The 17,746-nt window shown below is 47.6% G+C and overlaps 1 protein-coding gene across 1 annotated transcript in view; it reads right to left on the bottom strand.

Annotated features, from left to right (window-relative positions):
- Positions 1 to 17,746, bottom strand: part of LOC119382366 (transient-receptor-potential-like protein) — a 604,781-nt gene that overhangs the window by 166,179 nt on the left and 420,856 nt on the right. The window contains exons 8-11 of the mRNA XM_049412186.1: positions 12,144 to 12,283; positions 10,035 to 10,150; positions 8,359 to 8,595; positions 7,914 to 8,109 (exon numbers count right to left, since the gene is read on the bottom strand). Coding sequence (XP_049268143.1) covers positions 7,914 to 8,109; positions 8,359 to 8,595; positions 10,035 to 10,150; positions 12,144 to 12,283 — 689 coding nt within the window. The remainder of the gene's footprint in view (positions 1 to 7,913; positions 8,110 to 8,358; positions 8,596 to 10,034; positions 10,151 to 12,143; positions 12,284 to 17,746) is intronic.

Here is a 17,746-nt window from a genome sequence, read left to right on the forward strand (position 1 = left end):
TGTCTGTGTCGTCCTTGTTTTCTGTCTTTTGAACTCAGCAGCGGTGCCTTTATCATCCAATGTGTTTCAACCAATGTTTCTAGGACTACTTCAGTTTGAAAACTCGGCTGTGTTGCGTGGCTCCGCCGTAAGCGGAGGCGGCGAGTGGCACTGTAGTCGCGTCAGGCTTCAGCGAGGTGCGCCGGTGGGGCCTCTGCTACGGCTACAACCGTATCGGCTGGCCAGATCAGATGCGTCACTGCATTGCATTCACGAACAGAGTCCGGATTTTTTAATACGCCGCAAAAGAGATTACACATGTAACGCGCCCACAATGCCGATATGTTTTGTGCCAGTTAAATGTCCGTGGCACACTTGGGCTCAGCATGGTCAGGCAGGATAAAAGACTGCCGGACAAATCGCAAGTTAATGAACCAATGTGCTCTAGAAGTGCTGCTTGGTCAGAGAGTTCTTCATACTAAACTTGAAAAAACCCGCAAAAACAGATGCAAATATTAAGTTAGGGCAAAGTTGCTGTTTTATCCTTTCTTTTCTTTCTACTTTGCTGTAAGCATGATGCATGTGTTGGCTGTTTTGGCTGTTTGAGGCGATAGTGGTTTTTAAGTATGTCAGTTGTATGTCCAGCGTGGTGTTGTGATTCCTTGCTTCGTGTGTGGATCTTTCTTGGCTGGTTTTTTAAAGTAATATTTATACCGAATTCATGAAAGCCAAGATCGAAATGGGTCGTTTTTTCTCAAAATCGTTAGAGGTTGGCGTGTAAGTACTGTATATACTGAACTAACCCGGAAACATTTCAATTAAACACGTCATTTATGCGCAATTTTTGACATGTACTATTGTGCTCCATAAATGTACCACGTACTTATCACTTTCATTAGTTAAATTTTTATGATAGCCTTCAGCTAATCTCGAAGCACAGAGTTAAGGAAAGCTGATTTATTGACAGTAAGGGCTTGGCCAGACGTTTAATTCCGGGTAAAGGGGCGGGGGGTAGAAATACCGAACACACCCCTCTACGCCACTGATTTACATTCAAGGTACAGTACGGTCCACTCTTAGAGGGAACACGCGAGCGCGCGGCCGGCGGTCTGCGGAGCGCTAACTGCTGGCGAGATTTGGAAACGCGGTGCATGCGCGTAGAATCACAAGGGCGGTTCGTGTCCCGCGTCGTCTGCTACTTCTTCGCCCCCAGCGCTCAGCGCGCGCTAGCGAAATTCTATATTTCTACGATTGGAAGGACAAGCTTGCTATTATCTCTGCATCGGGCATAAATTTCCTTGTCTGTTATAAAAATCGGCCGGCTGGTGCGAGCAGCATGTTGAAAGCTTACTACTAACTTATTGGTGAGCACTTTGGCTAATTCATTATGCACTGTGCAAAAAAACAACAACAACAACAACGTCGACAAAGGGAGAACAGAACAGCACAAGCGTATGTGCTTGTGCTGTTCTCTCTTTGTCGACGTTGTTTCATTTTTTTTGCGCAGTTTTCCTCATAATGAGCACTTACGTGGTTACGCAAGTGACAGGCTTCGTTCTCACTTTCACAGAATTCCACAGCTGGGGTCCCCAGTCGAAATTTGGTTGCTGGGGCCGCGAATCGCATCGCATCAAAACTGGCGAGAAAGCAGTGAAACAAACAAACACCTTTTTTTTCTGCCTGCTGATTACCCGACGAGGCGCAGAAATAGTGATGGCTACACGAATCGCACTGCTGAAAAACGGAAGCGCTGGCCAGCGCTCGCCAAGCGCAGGGCCGGCAAATGTAGCAGACGAACAGCGGCAAACGCGGCCCTTACGCCTCTATGCGCGTGCGCCGCGTTTACAAATCTCGCCGCCAGTTTGCGCCACGCGGGCCGCGGGCCACGCGATCGCGTGTTCCCTCTAACAGTGGATCGCACTGTACATGTGAGCAATAATTGCGGGAAATGTTTATTCATTGGTTTATGGGGTTTAACGTCCCAAAGCTACTCAGGCTATATGACAGTCTCCGTAGTGGAGGAGTCCGGATAATTCATTTCTACAACCTGGGGTTGCTTAACCGGCACCAGAATAGCACATAATATGGGCACCTAGCATTTCGCCTCTATCGAAATGCGATGGCTGTGCCCGGGATGAAACCTGCGCCTTTCGGGTCAGCAGCCGAAGTGCTTTAACCACCAGGAACACAGCCAGAAATTTTTTTTCGGGAACAGTGGGGAAGGGTGTTCAGTCAGACTTTATATGTGTTCATACGTGTATATCAAAAATGAAAAATTTCGGTGGTCTAAACCACCACTTCTCTTGCTGTGCCAGTGTTAACCACTGTTATCGCGCGACTTCATTGAAGGGAAAGGTGAAAAACTGTAGTTCATAACGAAGAACGTGCTTTACGAGGCAGTTAAGCACACGATGACAAGTAAAAACTAACCAAATTAGTTGAAAGGGTGTCGTTTCGAAATAGTAAAAATACAATTAAGCTGGAACATAACGGTGCAATTTTAATGTTTAATGCTTAAAGAAAATAAAATTGTTTAAAAAGTAAAGACAGCAAGTGCACTAAAATTTCAAAAGCATTTTTATGAAGGATTAATTTATCCACAACATTGGACACTTTGTTCGGAAATATGTCGTGTGCTCGGGCTGAGGGCAGAATCGTACATGTTAAGGCCATTTTCAATCCCCGGTAGTCGCGGCCGGCCTGATCCTAGTTCATATCGAGCGCAACTGGCTCATTTTCGTAACTTGCACGAGTGAGTCAGTCATGACCGAAAAATTTGATACTCGTCACGCTTTATCAAATTTCATCGAGTGACACACCAATAACTTTCTGTATCAAGGGACTGAAATTCCACAAGCGCGCCCTACAATTAAGGTGGCTACCACACTGCTTTATATTGATATGAATAACGACAATGTACAGCGGCGTTTCCCGGTATTCTTGCCGTTCCGTGGGCATTTCAATTAAGCAGTAATCCGAATTGCAATAAAACCAGTAATTGGGAAGGCGAAGGCTGCCAGAGGAGGGACAGCACGAAGGGATTGCCTCGCGAGCCTCCGACCAAATTATGCAGTGACCTTTCCAAATTTCCAAATACCTATGACAGCATGTACAAACTGTTCTGGTAGCCAGGCAAGAAAGCTTTGTGAAATCAGCTCTACTGGTATTTCAATATTGCACTTAGCCAGTGAGCAACGCTAATGTCTGGAGCAATGAACATGACGAGAGCAGCAGTAACGGCCGTGCTCACGGTGACTACTGTCGTTCGCGTAATACAGAACACGTGCAGACCCGGTCTCAAATATTATTGCGACAATCGTGCTGTTTCGCAAGATTGCCTAAACGGAAAAATAAGTCGTTTTCGCAACTCTGTTCATAAGCAATTCAATATTTGCGCAGACAATCGCAGCTGCCCGCCGCCTTTGCTCGTGCTTCGCCGTCTGCTATGTAGCGCCTGCTGCTGCAGTAGCGCCACCTGCACCGGAAATCGGTTGCGCGCCGCGTTCAAAGTACAGCGGAGGCGCGGGGTTTGGCAAGTGAAACAAGTTCTATAAAAGTTTGTTCCAAAGAGCCCCTGCCCAAACCCTTCATAGCTATGTGCTGGCGGCAGCTACTCCGCTCTACTATAAAAAAATATAATTGGTCGCGATAGGCAGAGCGAAGGAACCTCTTTATTTGGGCAGAGAGAGGTGAGCTTGAGCTTGGCCCGCGTCCTGGCCCCTCGTGACCTGCCTTAGCGAGGTTCGAGCTGCGCAAGACTTGCTCCCACAGCTAGGTGGTGGTGGTGGCGCCACCGTGTCGTCCTTTTGCTGCCCGTTTCATGAACGAAATTTTCTTCTTTTCGGGAAATTCTCAGCCGTCATTCTGGACGAAAGAAAAAAAAATCACAGCATATCCGCGGGCTGAATGATGAAGAGTTTGGGGCGAAGATCCTGAAGCAATCATGGTTACACCGTGAAATCTGCAGTGGTTTCGCCCAGCAGTAATCTGCACGTTTCGCAGCCGCTTCCCGCTTCTCGCTGCGCACGTTTTGCAGCCGTAGCACGAGCCCTCGACGTCTACGGGTCCCCTTCTCGCTGCGCACGTTTCGCGGCGGCTTCCTTGGCGCGCACCGCCCCGGGATCCGCCTGACGCCGTGCGCGCTTGGCGGCGGCTTCGCGGGCGCGCACCGCCCCGAGATCCGCCTGGCGCCGCGCTCGCTTCGCGGCGGCCTCTCGATCTCGCACCTGGGGATCCTGCCGATGAGCACGAGCCGCAGCGGCCTTCTGCACCCGGTGCTCCTCGTTGTCCGTGGTCCGAAAAGCAGCACGATCCGGCAAGCGCACTCGTACGGCGACGATCCGGGGAATGAAAGATCCCCGCGCAGCCCGCGCAGCAGCCAATCGGAGAGCAGCTGCACCGCCAACGCCATCTACGTACCTTCACCCAACCGCCATATTGTACGCATGTCTATGGGACAGCGCCCTCTCGGAAACGAGACGAGAAATGGATATGACGACACAGAATGCGTACAGCGCCATCAGGGGCGTAGCCAAGGGGGGGGGGGGGTTGGGGGGGTTCAAACCCCCCCCGAAATTTTTCAGTTTTGCTTGCGTATATAGGCACGCACACATACAAACGCACGCACGAACATACATAAAGTATGGTTGAACCCCCCCCGAAAAAAATTTCTGGCTACGCCCCTGAGCGCCATATAGTATATCGTCACCAAACTGCAGTTTGCATGGTGGCGATATACTATATGGGACAGCGCCCTCTATTGTACGATAAGGGAACACTACGGGGTACGCCGGATGGATCGACGATAGACAACCGACCAGGTCTCGCTATAAGGAGCTCCGCCCCTAAGAGGAAATATTTGCGATATTGCACGATATTTCTAGAATTATCAAAATGCCCTTTTATGACCAAAACACGGAGGTCACAGTTCGCTGCGTTTTTGTCTTGTGCAATTGGTTCCGGGCAGGGTGTCGGAACGAAATGTTTTTCGTTTCGGTTTTAGTTTCATTCCACCACAAAAAGTTCCGTTCCGTTTCTGTTCCGAAACGAAAGAAAAAACGTTCTGTACCGCTTCGTAACGGTTTTTAATGCAAAAATTTGAAGTTAAGGTAATCATAAAAAAAAACATTAGATTTGTGACATAGTTACTTGCCCTCCTCTTAATTAAGAAAGTTAGATAGGAGTAAAACACGTTCTTTCCACCTTCTTCAGAGGACTGGAAGTAACTGTACCACGAATTCCTGCAAACTAGCACAAACCAGTTCTATATGAGCTTCAAAGTCATAGTATTTATATTCTCATAAGTCAATTATGATTTTTTTAGCGGGCTCAATGCTTTGTGTCAAGGGAGTGAGCACGATCTCAAAAGCAGCACGTGATTGAGTGCACTCTCTGTACAAGCCTGCGCGGAACACGTAGCACAGTCACAGCGTAAGCAGGAAGAGCGGCCTTTCCCGTTCTATACTCTCTTGGGGAAACTAATACAAGTACGCATGCATGGTATCCACTATGCCATAAATCATCATAATTTTTCTGAAGTAGCAAAGCACCAATTATGCCATTTTTCCTCATTCTTCGGAGAATCGTGGTACCTGCTACACATCTGAGAGGCATTATGTGCACTTTGTGCTGTGGCTAATGACGATGAAGAATTATGGCTGAGCCGTTTGTAACGGGTTGAAATCATTCAACGACTGACTGCTTTGAGCAATTCGCATTGTGTGACGCTAGGTTGCTATTTTACTCTTCTGCCACGCACACCTATGCAGAGGAGTATTTTTGCGAAGAAGTTACAAGCACCAGCGTGACACTGTGGTTGAATACTCGACTGCCACGCACAGCTAGGCGCGAGTTAAAATCCTATCCGATCCTCAAAATTTCCTTCTCATTTCATTTTTTCTTATTTCACGCGATAGCGGTTACGGACACCGGCGGCGGCGGACAACTATGGCGCCAAAATTGCCTGTTGTGATCTCATAACAGCTTTCGCTGTAACAAAATTCAGTGAAGACAATGCCCTCTCTACGCTGGCCTGCGTGACAGGCGCGCAAAAGTCCACTTGCGTTAATATAAACGCCTCTGGTTGCCACCGTATTTGTTTTTCGCACAATTTTAAAATATCTTTGCTTTGAATTTCCTGCCTGAGGTACGCGCTAATACTGTACCCTGAGATATGCATCATTGCTCACGTTGCATGACCTCAGTTGTTCCGGATTACCAAGTTTTCTCGTGAACCGAAAAACGATTGAAAAAATTTCGGTTTCACTTCAGAACGAAATAATAGATAACGTTTCGCTACGTTTTCGTTCCGGTCAAAAAAAATCGTTTTTTCCGTTTTTCGTTTTTGGTTTTTGTTCCGTTCCGACACCCTGGTTCCGGGTCATGCAGCCCACGCAAGTATAGCTCTTGAGATTTGTTTCTGATAATAATGTGGAACGATTTCCAGTTCACTCGGTGTGTTAGTGTTGTGCAGAAGAGCAACTCGTGATTCTAATAGCCGCGCCGCACACACACACACTCACACACACACACACATACATACATACACATACATATGCATATATATATATATATATATATATATATATATATATATATATATATATATATATATATATATATATATATATATATATCTCGCAGACCGATCTTCATCAAGACCGGTCTCCAATCGAAACGTCGACAATAAAGTTGTTTTTTATGAAGACGCATATACTCTTAAAATACTTATAACCTTGCGGCAACCGAAGTTACTCTTCCGCATTTTAAGCCATATATATATATATATATATATATATATATTATATATATATATATATATATATATATATATATATATATATATATATATACATACGCACACGCACACACACACGAGGCCTATTCAAAACGTAAGGGCCGTTTGCTAATATTTAAATATTTACACATCGGAATGAAGATTTATCGATGCAGCGCTATTTCTTCATTCTTTGCGAAGGTACTGAAGTTATTGTTATGGCTCAGTAGTCGTCTGCTTTTCGGGAAATGCAAGCGTCAATGCCAGCTAAAATCGTTGTTCGCGCCTGTTGTAAAGCGCGAGCTGTAGTTAGATTTTTGCTTGCAACGGGATCATCAGTTTCTCAAATTTGTGCGGAGTTGTGCCTAGTTTATGAACATGAAGTGATGAGTGAAGGAAGGATTGTAAAATGGTGTCGATACTTCCCAAATTGCCGAAAAAGTGTGCACGACGAAGAGCGGAGTGGAAGGGCCAGAATCTAGACCAATATATATATATATATATATATATATATATATATATATATATATATACATATATATATATATATATATATATATATATATATATATATATATATATATATATATATATATATAGCGTATCATCGGTGTGTCGCGAACAACAATGCTGCTGTTATGACATCTTTGAGTGAAGCAGTATCTTGGCGTTTCCTGCCTCCACGCCGAGCGCTTCAAAATCGATAAAGACCACGACGTTTCAGCGGCCCCACCTGCGAGGAGTGCCAGCGAATAGGGTTGCGGCAGCTGGTGCGGGGATGCAATCATTGCTGCTGCTATCGGCCGCCTCTAGGAGTCAAGGGACAACGACACAGAAAAAAAAAATCTTGTTGGTTCTTTTTTCTTCAGAAAGCTTGTTGAAATAGTCATTTCGAGAACAAAATTTTTCTTGCTTTTTTCTTCAGAACAGCTTGTTGAAATAGGCATTTTCAGCACTTAAACCTTGTTCTTACGCAAGACACCACGTGCAAAGTTTTCGTTCCTTAACAACGACGTGACGTGCACGTGAGCAAGAGCTGGACACAAGAGAGCTAAAATCAAACTGGCCATTGATTTCCGCTAGCGAATGTAACTGGCCGATTGTATACGTAGCATGTCGAATCTAATTAAAGTGGGAACCGGCCGTGCGCACATCTTACCGATATTCGTTGATAGGAGTTGCTCATCATAGCAATGAGCAGGTTCAGTAGGACGACGATGTTGATGACGCTGTATGATCCAAACATGAGGAGGCCCCAAAACCGCGTGTAGCTCTTGATGCCCGTCAGCTCGAAGTTGGAGAGGTCCACCAGACCGAAGCTGGCCCAGAACAGGGACTGCGACGATTCGAACAAGCTGCACCACAAGGTTCGCGAGTGATTGACCACATCATCGACTGCACGCAAAACTGAACACGACGTCAGCAGGTGGGATTAGGCCAAGCTGAAGGCGTCATGCACTGACGAAAATTTTCACTCTTCAAATCATGAGAAAACTAACCGGCCACTGTCTGTGGCGCCGTGTCCCAACAGAGAGCGTGCGCTTATGTGCTGGCACTACCGACATGACTGTCCATGGCAACGGAAATAAACACTGATCGCTCACTTGGAGAATCGTCGCCAGGTGAGGCAGGAGGAGTCCCTGATGTTGTTCGGGTCGCAGTTAGTCTGTTCGAGGTCGGCGTAGTACCATAGCAGCTGGTTGAGACCGCAGGCGAACGAGAACAGCACCAGGGTGTAGACGAAGAAAAATTTCACGATGTCGATAACCATCCTGCCCAAGGAGATCTGCAGAGGCCCCAGGTGGGGGTTCATCGAGAAGAGATGCACCAGCCGCAGTGCTCTGAAATGTGCGAGCCGTATCGACTAGTTAGAAGCCTTTAAGTATTACATCGTCTTACTATGCTCAGCTTAATACATAGCGTGCAGCGCTGCAACGAGACTTGCTGTACTAGTTAGTAACAACAAGTACATGGGCATTCTTATAAGCAAATTTGAATAGGATTAAATGTGCGCAATATAAACGAGGTCAGAAACGAACAAAACACTCGGATCTATACAGATGACTTACATTAAAAAGGGTTTCGCCTTCTTATTCATAAAGGGCCGTGTGACAGAGCCTCCACAGAGTTTCGCGCGGCCTATGAAGCAAAATATAAGCTCACGAAAGGAAAACTATTTAAATACGCTCATAAATTGTTGGCGTGCACTGCGTAAGAAGAAACTTGAGCGCCTTGGTAAATTTCGTCGGGGATTCTGTACAACGAAATTACAAAGCACTACTACATGGGACGTAGGCATTTTCCGTTGCCACACCTAAAATTAAATAGACCACAGGTGGTCAGTCTGCGGTTGCTGCAGACGGGTACGTACCCGACACCGTACAACGTAAATAAAATTTATCCGGAGCTGGAATTAAGGACAGTGTGCGATGCATGTAATGGCGTCATGGCAATCAGACACGTGATGGCGGGATGCCCCGCCTCTCTCGCCGATCCCGACCGCGAATGGGAGAAGTGGATGCGGCTTATCAAGAGCGACGAACTCGACGATCAATTAAGGGCTGTCCAGAAGGCCCACGACGCCGCCACCCGTCTCGGACTGGTGGTGCCGACGTGGATGCGGCCCGCCTCGGCCTAAAAAACCGAGCTTCAGGACTGTTTATAATAAAGTTATTCAATCAATCAATCTGACCCCGCTACTAAGCCAAACAATATTTTAGGCAGTAACGACGAACCTTTAACTCATAATATTGTCACGGGGTCGTGACGTCGATGAAGGCAGCAGTCGGCGTGTCGGGGATGAAACTCTTTATTTGGCCGAACTTGTGTTGTCGTGCCCTCTGTTGCCGGTTGGTTTCCAACCAACCGGCAACAGAGGGCACGACAACGACGTTAAGATTCCAGGTGGAAGAAAACCGCATCCGCCTCAATATTCACTTTTTTTCCCGGTGCTGCCGTCTGCTCGCTTGCACTTGCCCAACGCGTGCGCGTAGACGCTGTTGGGACGACGCGACGCGGAAGGATACATATTCAGCTGCGCTGCCAAAGACCACGTTCTGAGACTGAAAGAACGGCAGCATGGGCTAGTTGGTGATTTGTAATCGACATAGTTGCACAGCGCTACGAGAACGAGAACGTATGAAAGGACACAACACAGGCGCTGGACACAGACTGAAAGGTCACAACACAACACAGACTGAAAGGTCAAGTGCTGGTGGCGCCGTATCATTGCAATTGCGCAAACCAGCTGTGGAAAATCGTCTATATGATAAACACTTACGAAAAGACGTTTCCTGCAGCAAATAGACCATCTGCAATCAACATGGGATCAAATGGCTCCCACTCTTCCCTCGGAAGGTATGCGAGCAGTGGCTGGTCGCCGATTTCCTGTCTCTCCTGTCGAACAAAATGAAAACATGTTCACACAATTTGTCACAGACGGCCGCTGATATTCTCGCATGCTTTCGGGGGAGGAAGTAGTTGCAAGCTTGGTTTTTTGGCCTATGCGATTTACCTTTATCGATCGCCGACAGTCGAAACAATGTGCGACGCTGTTCGAGTGACGGCACAGATGCTGTCTCCCTTCGTCAAAAACGCTGCTGGTAACGCAAATGTAGCTCCGCTATAGCATCATGAATGCGTGGCTGACTATTTTAGGGCAAGGCCAAGTTTCGCAGTGTCACCTCAGTAAATGTACGGAGTTAGGTGCTATACTACACATCTTGAGAACTTCTCAGCGCAAAATATGACAGGGACACACAGGAAGGAAACAACACCAGCGCTACTATCAACTGAAAGCTTTATTAGGCCAGAAGAAAACATATATACCCGGACTACGTCACTCGCGGCACATGCGCACGGTCAACGGTGCAAAGCAAGGCACTATCCCTCCGTATCTTTTGTTAACCCCTTTCCTTTAGGAGCGAAATTTCTTTGTTGGAAATCGTTAATGACGGGTGGCTGATGCAAGATGATCCCCTAATGTGTATGTGAAAATCTTCTGCCAGTTCTTTTAGGAGCGTTCAAAGCAAAAGGAGCGGGGTTGAGTTTCATCTGCGAAGACCCAGTCAAAAACATTCTACAGTTTCTGGATCTTAGACTGCTTTTTTCAGCTGACCATACATGTTATGAGTACACCCCTCCGTCTAGGACGCCCCTGTTAAGCTTTCAGTCCTTTCATTCGAAGGTTATAAAAAACGGGATAGCCCTCTCACGCCTGAAATCAGCTGTTACCAGGTCGTGCCACCATTTGGTACGAGAGAGCTTCAAAGAGCAGGGGCTGAAACAAGCCGTCTTCCCCGAGTCTGTGCTGTTTGTAGGCGCCTGATAGAGCGAGGGGGCCTTCCACGTGAGCAATAAGGGGAACGATCCAGATGATCCCTTACGTGCACGCTCTTTCGCACTGTATAAAATGCGATAAAAGACCGTCCATGGGTATGAACTCAATGTGGTCTTTTCAGCTAAGAATAAACTGGGCAATATGTGCTCCATGATTGGAAACAAGCTGGACGCTGGAGACAGAGGGGCCTGTCGCATTTGCAACGTCAAGCACAAAGTTAGTTTTGTTACATGTGCCTCAAACCTTGTATACTGTATCCCATTGTGTTGTGGACAGACGTATGTGGGGAAGACGGGTCGCTGCCTTAACATACGTTTAAGGGAGCACCTCTCGGCGTTAAAAGGAAAGCCGCTCACGCGCTTAGCAATGCATTCTGCGCAGTGTGGATGCGAAGTACGCTTTTCTGACACGGTCACCTTATTTAAGCACCATGATCGCCCCACGCGAGAACTGGCAGAGGCTTTTCATATACACATTAGAGGATCACCTTGCATCAGTCACCCGTCATTAGCGATTTCCAACAAAGAAGTTTCGCTCCTAATGGAAAGGGATTAACAATATATACGGAGAGATAGTGCCTTGGTTTGCACCGTTGACCGTGCGCATGTGCCGCCAGTGACGTAGTCCGGGTATATATCTTTTCTTCTGGCCTAATAAAGCCTTCAGTTGGTAGTAGCGCTGGTGTTGTTTCCTTCCTCTGTGACCCAGTTTTCGCTGAAAGGTTCTCAAGATGAATATGTACGAACTAGCTTGACTCTCGGTCTTACTGCTATACTATAGTATCACAACTGCAAAATCCACTGCGAATTAAGTGAAATAAGTTACAGTCCACCAGCACTGATTACACGGCAAACAGCACACCTGTTTTATTATTTTTAGCCATCATGCACCTAGGAAGATAAATGTAAACTGCAAGTGTACGACATTAGTCACTGTCGCGTTAGTGGCACTTCCTTCGACCGACGCTTTCTGGTACTAACGAATTTGCACTGAGGAGGAAGCAAATGTAGCCAGAATCAGAAAGCATACAAATCATTAAAAATGGCGTACCTTAATGTAGGCCACCACACGCAGTAGCGTGGCAGCGACGTACATGGTATTTCGTATTGAATCCAGCATATTCCAGCTATCCTTTAGGTAACGGGCCATCCCTATCGACCAGATTTCGGTAGCCTCTTCCCATATGTGAGCTGCAAAATATCAACAAAAGGACACATTTAGCAAGGCGACCACTATGCTATCACTTCCTTGTCTTGAGCCGGATATCTGCCAACAAACTGCGTAGACCACGCACCAGGTGGAAACCTCACCTTCGTGTCTGGCATTCTGTTCAGTAAAGCTGTTGACTTGCGTTAGTGCATTGTACGCTTCAATAGATGTGTTAGATGATATGACATCAGGGTCTGATTAAGAATTTTGCGGGGACCACGTCGCCGAAGCAAGAGCTGCACCGGGTTATTTGGAGACACTTGGAAGTGGCCTTTGCCGAGCAGTGGGCGGCTCATCATTATGATGACGAACTGATAAAGCGCGGAAGACCGGACTTTTAGGAAGCTTTTGCGGTCGCACTGGTACGCACTAGAAAACATGTCAGGTTAGAAATTAGAGCTGTGAGCGTCAATAATCCCCTAATAATATTTTACAGCAAAGCTATCTACGGCTAGGGTGTATTATAGCGGAGCTGTTTAAGTAGCGCCGTTTGTCGAAGCGAGCAAAGCTAAGAGATGAGTATGGCTATGCAGCGCATGGTAGGAGAGGAGACGCGTATTAAGGCATAGCATACTAGAGAAAGAGAAGTGACGGGAGTGTGAAATAGAAGGTATAGCACCACCACAACATTGCATGAGCCGGCGAGCCAGAGAACCGTTCAGGTCGATGGCAAGGGCAGAAGGTATATTTTATTCTCTCACCCCGCAGCACGGGGAACGAGGCACATGCGCATGCACATGAGCGCGCCATAAATGAAAGGCGGCCAATGAAGAGGACAGTGGCCGCTAGAGACGACGGTGTCATCCTTGTTAACCTAATCTACGGCCAATGCACAAGGAAACCATTTCCTTGTGCTTACAGAGGTGGAGGATTACCGGCCATTTCACTCGCTTTACTAACTGCGCTCCATCCCCTCTTAGATGCGACGCATCTCTTGCTCGGGGGTATAGGCCTCCAACGCTCAAGTTTGCGCAGCGCCGTCCGCCGCCCCAGCGGAGAGAGGGGAAAACTCCGGTAGCTGGGACGGGTCGCTCTTGCTTGGTTTTCCCATCGCGCGCGCGGAGAACGTGCTCCCCGGGACTTTTATCTCGCATTTTTCACGCTATGGGTGCCGTTCCTTCGTCGTACTCGAAAGCAGGCACGCAGTCCTGCTGCATTGTGAACTGTCACAAAAGTTTAAAAATGTCGAAGAGCCGAAAACTTCCTGTCATGTTCTACCGTTTCCAATGCAAGCAGTCCGAGGAGCACAGGCGTCAAGAGTGGATTATGGTAGGGTGCCTTGATGCCCGAGCGCCCCCGCTAGATTATGGCAGTTCGCCGCGACGCTTTAGCGGTCTTGTCACCTTGAAGAAGTTTTTGTCGTACACAGTATTACGAACTATTAACGGGGAGAAACGCGATGATCGTGCTCATTTGAAAGGGAAGTGCGTTTGTGAACCGAAGTTACAACAAATAGACAGCCGCTGTACGTTTCGAGATTGCGCGCTGGCTTTCCGAGCCAACCATTTGTAATGTTACAGCAGCGGAGCATTTGGGCTTATTACACCACAGTTTAAATAACGTACCGTGAGTACTAAGTGTTTAATTCAGCTGATTGCGGTACATTTCCCGTCGCGGCTCCCTGTAAACAGAATTAAGCTGTATGTTTGCACTGAGCGTTTATATTGGCCTTGCATGCGACACGCCGTGATTGCTTAGAAGGCTGAAGTGTTGCGCTGCTAAAATCGTGGTCATGGGTTCGATTCACGCATACAGCAGCTGCATTTCGATGGGAGCGAAATGCACTAACACCGGCGTACTTAGATTTACGTACACGTTAAAGAAACCCAGGTGGCCGAAATTAATCCGAATTAATCCACCACGGCGTGCCTCGTATTAATGTCATGCGTTCGGCACGTAATAAAAAGCCTTGCATGCCGCTTTGGAAACGAGCTGAAAAAAGAACCAAGGTGGCAATTAAATTTTCGATGGCTTCGCGAATTCAGATGCGCTTATTATTGGGCACAAATCTCGGCATAATCATAAACATGCGCGATCCCAGTGGGTATTGTATAGTATCAGGGGCGTAGCCAGAAATTTTTTCGGGGGGGGGGGGGTCCAACCATACTTTATGTATGTTTGTGCGTGCGTTTGTATGCGTGCGTGTACATATACGCAAGCAAAATTGAAAATTTTCGGGAGGGTTTGAACCCCCCCCCTCCCCCCCTTTGGCTACGCCCCTGTATAGTATGATGCTGACCAAGCGAGCTGTCGAAACAACCAAAGCGACATTCGAATAAGCGAACACGGTGCGTGATCAGGCGTCGATATTATTCGAAATGAAACACGCCTCTGCAAGAAACATGCATCGTTGAAGTGGGCATGAAATATTTATTTTTTGTTTGCGTATATCATTATGCTGTCAAAGGGAGCTCTAATAAAATCCAAGGCGACATTAAACTTGCGATGCGACATTGTTATCATTCGATGCAAACCTCGGCAAAAGTGAAACTCCCACGAAACTGAACACTGCGCATTGCGATGCAGCCAGTGACTCAACAGGGCAGATGTAAATTTATGCTCTTCACACTGAGCTCATAATAAATTTAAAGCCGCACGACAAACTTGGCATCCAAGCAATTGAAAAGTTATCAATAGAAAACGCACGCGAAAGCGTGCTGGATGGTTGCTGACAGCTCCGAGTATACACGACTGCCGCAACGAATGTGCGTTTTACCGGTAACATAATTACAGAACTCGCGCAGTCACCTCCCTACTCATGTCAAAGAAATGTGCCCGTTCAGCATCTGCACGCACGTAGCGCTCGCACAAACAGCATCGCGCTTGACGACCTGCTCGGTCCCGAAAAGGTGGTCGATCAACCGTCCTCCTCTGGTAAGATTCCCACCGTTAAAACGTTTTTTTCCATCTCTGGGATCCTTCCACCAACTTTAGATGCCTTTTTAGGCAAGTACAACCTATCTAATACTTTCGAGCAATGGGAGGCCCAGCTCGCCAGCTCTGACCCAGAGGTACAGCTTGCGCTTCTGGGTCACGTCAGGCAGGCAGCAGTAGCCAGTGGAGCCCTGGACTTGGGGCCCCACCCATCGAGCTCATGACCCCTTATCCCAACCCTTATAAATAAAGTTGTACTACTACTACTACTAAACCTTCAGAGCAAGCGACACGTGAAGCTGCACGTGCACGGCGAGCAGAGAACAGCGCGTGCAGGGTGCCTGAACGTGCGGAGACAGCGCAGTCAAAAGGCTGGTGTGGGGACAGGAGCGACCGGTTTTCGCAAGAAAGGCGGCGAAACGCGTGCGCCGCAGCGCCCCCTGGCCGAGCTTGGGAGGCCTATAGGCCTCCCAAGCTTGGCCAGGGGGCGCTGCGTCGCGCACGTTTGGCCGCCTTTCTTGCCAAAACCGGTCGCTGCGCTCCCCGCACCTGCCTTTTGACTGCGCTGTCTCCGCACGTTTACGCGCCCTGCACGCGCTGTTCTCTGCTCGCCGTGCACGTGCAGCCTCAAGGGTCGCTTGCTCTGAAGGTTTAGAAAGATAGCAGAGAATGAAAAAAACGTTTTCACGGTGTAAATGTCACCACAGGAAAGCGGTTGATCGACCCCCTTTGCGGGACCGAACAGGTCGTCAAGGGCGATGCTGTTTGTGCGAGCGCTATGTGCGTGCCGATGGTGAACGGCCACATTTCTATGGCATGAATAGGGAAGCGACTGCGCGAGTTAAAACGCACCTTCGTTGCGGCAGTCGTGTCTGCTCGGAGCTGTCAGCAAATATCCACCACGCTTTCGCGTGCGTTTTCGATTGATAACCGTCGATTGCTTGGATGCCAAGTTTCTCATGCGGCTTTAAATTTATTATGAGCTCCGTATGAAGAGCATAGATTTTCATCTGCCCTGTTGAAAGACTGGCAGCATTGCAATGCGCAGTGTTCAGTTTCGTGGGAGTTTCACTTTGCCGAGGTTTGCATCGAATGATAACAACGTCGGATCGCAAGTTCAATGCCACCTTAGATTTTTTTAGAGCTCCCTTACAGCATAATGATGCGCGCCAAAAAATGTTTAATGTCCACTTCGACCATGCATATTTCTTACAGAGGTGTGTTTCATTTCGGATAATATCGACGCCTGATCACGCACCGTGTTCGCCGAATCGAATGTCGCTTTGGTTGTTGTGACAGCGCGCTTGGTCAGCATCATACTATATATAAAATACCCACTGGGATCGCGCATTTTTATGATTATGCCGAGATTTATGCCCGATGATAAGCGCGTCTGATTTCGCGAAGCCATCGAAAATTTAGTTGCCGTACCTTTGTTCTTGTTCAGCTCCTTCCCTAAGCAGCAGCTGCATATTGCCCGCGGCTCACGAGCATGCAAGAGTATAAAAATTCGGCAGATCCCACGTACCGTGGGAGTCAATGTAATGCGAAGCATGCGGCGGGAAAGTGACTATGGCGTAACTTTTTTTACTGAGCGACACGTCACAAAATGACGCTAGAGATTCGTACAAATTTTATACACACACATATATGTTGAACAGCCACACATGTGTTATATAACCAGTTGTTTACGGTTGGGTAACGCTCCCAACGGCAACGTGGGTATAACCAACACCAGAAGCGGTAAGCTGATATGTAGTGCTTATACTTGTCCCTTAGGATGGAGAACGCACGCAGGTTTCACGAACCCGTGTGCATGTGCGGAAGTTCTTGACAGTTCGTGAACAAGGTCATCATCACCCTGATCAGTGAGCACCAGCAGCTGGTCATGACTTTTATAGGATACGGTCGTGATCGCGGTGACGAGGGGTCCATGTGTAGTGAAGTATGTGGTATAGTAAAGCAGTTGGAATTTGTGGATGCGTCGGTCATTTCGTCGATAAAGTCTAAGTCGATAGAGCCGGCGACAAGTCGGAACCTGAAGCCACCCACCGCGTTGGTGAGGTATAGGCCGTCGAGGCTGGTAGGCCGGATAGTGCTACGTAGACCAACATCAGTGGGTGGCGCTTGTCGTATTCGTAGACTACCTGGGCGTATGTGGCCTACGCTGCCTAGTCTTAAGAAGTTGAAAAGCGGCTGTCAATCAATCTGGCATCATTCTCGGTCAGCATGAGCCCATCGCCCAGCCTCGTGAGAAATGGCGAGGACACTTCGTCATTATGGCGGACGAGGTGCACTTAACGGTGCGGTGATGTGGATATCATATGTAACTTTCGGTAATGTATTCCTCCGGGGCCGAGCAATGCTTCACTATAGCTTGCTGAATCATAGGAAAACAAATGTAATGTTTATTAGACTGCTATAAAAGCGGAGCCAACACTGGAACCACAGACGTGAATCTGATATGACGGCTGTAATCGTAGGAGTACACATCGTAATAATATCATGTAGTGCTCATTGCTTTCTTGTAAACTTAGTTAGCAAGCACCGCAACCACAATTGACGTTGCA

This window comes from Rhipicephalus sanguineus, chromosome 2, assembly GCF_013339695.2.
Source record: "Rhipicephalus sanguineus isolate Rsan-2018 chromosome 2, BIME_Rsan_1.4, whole genome shotgun sequence".
Classification (NCBI taxonomy): Eukaryota; Metazoa; Arthropoda; class Arachnida; order Ixodida; family Ixodidae; genus Rhipicephalus; species Rhipicephalus sanguineus.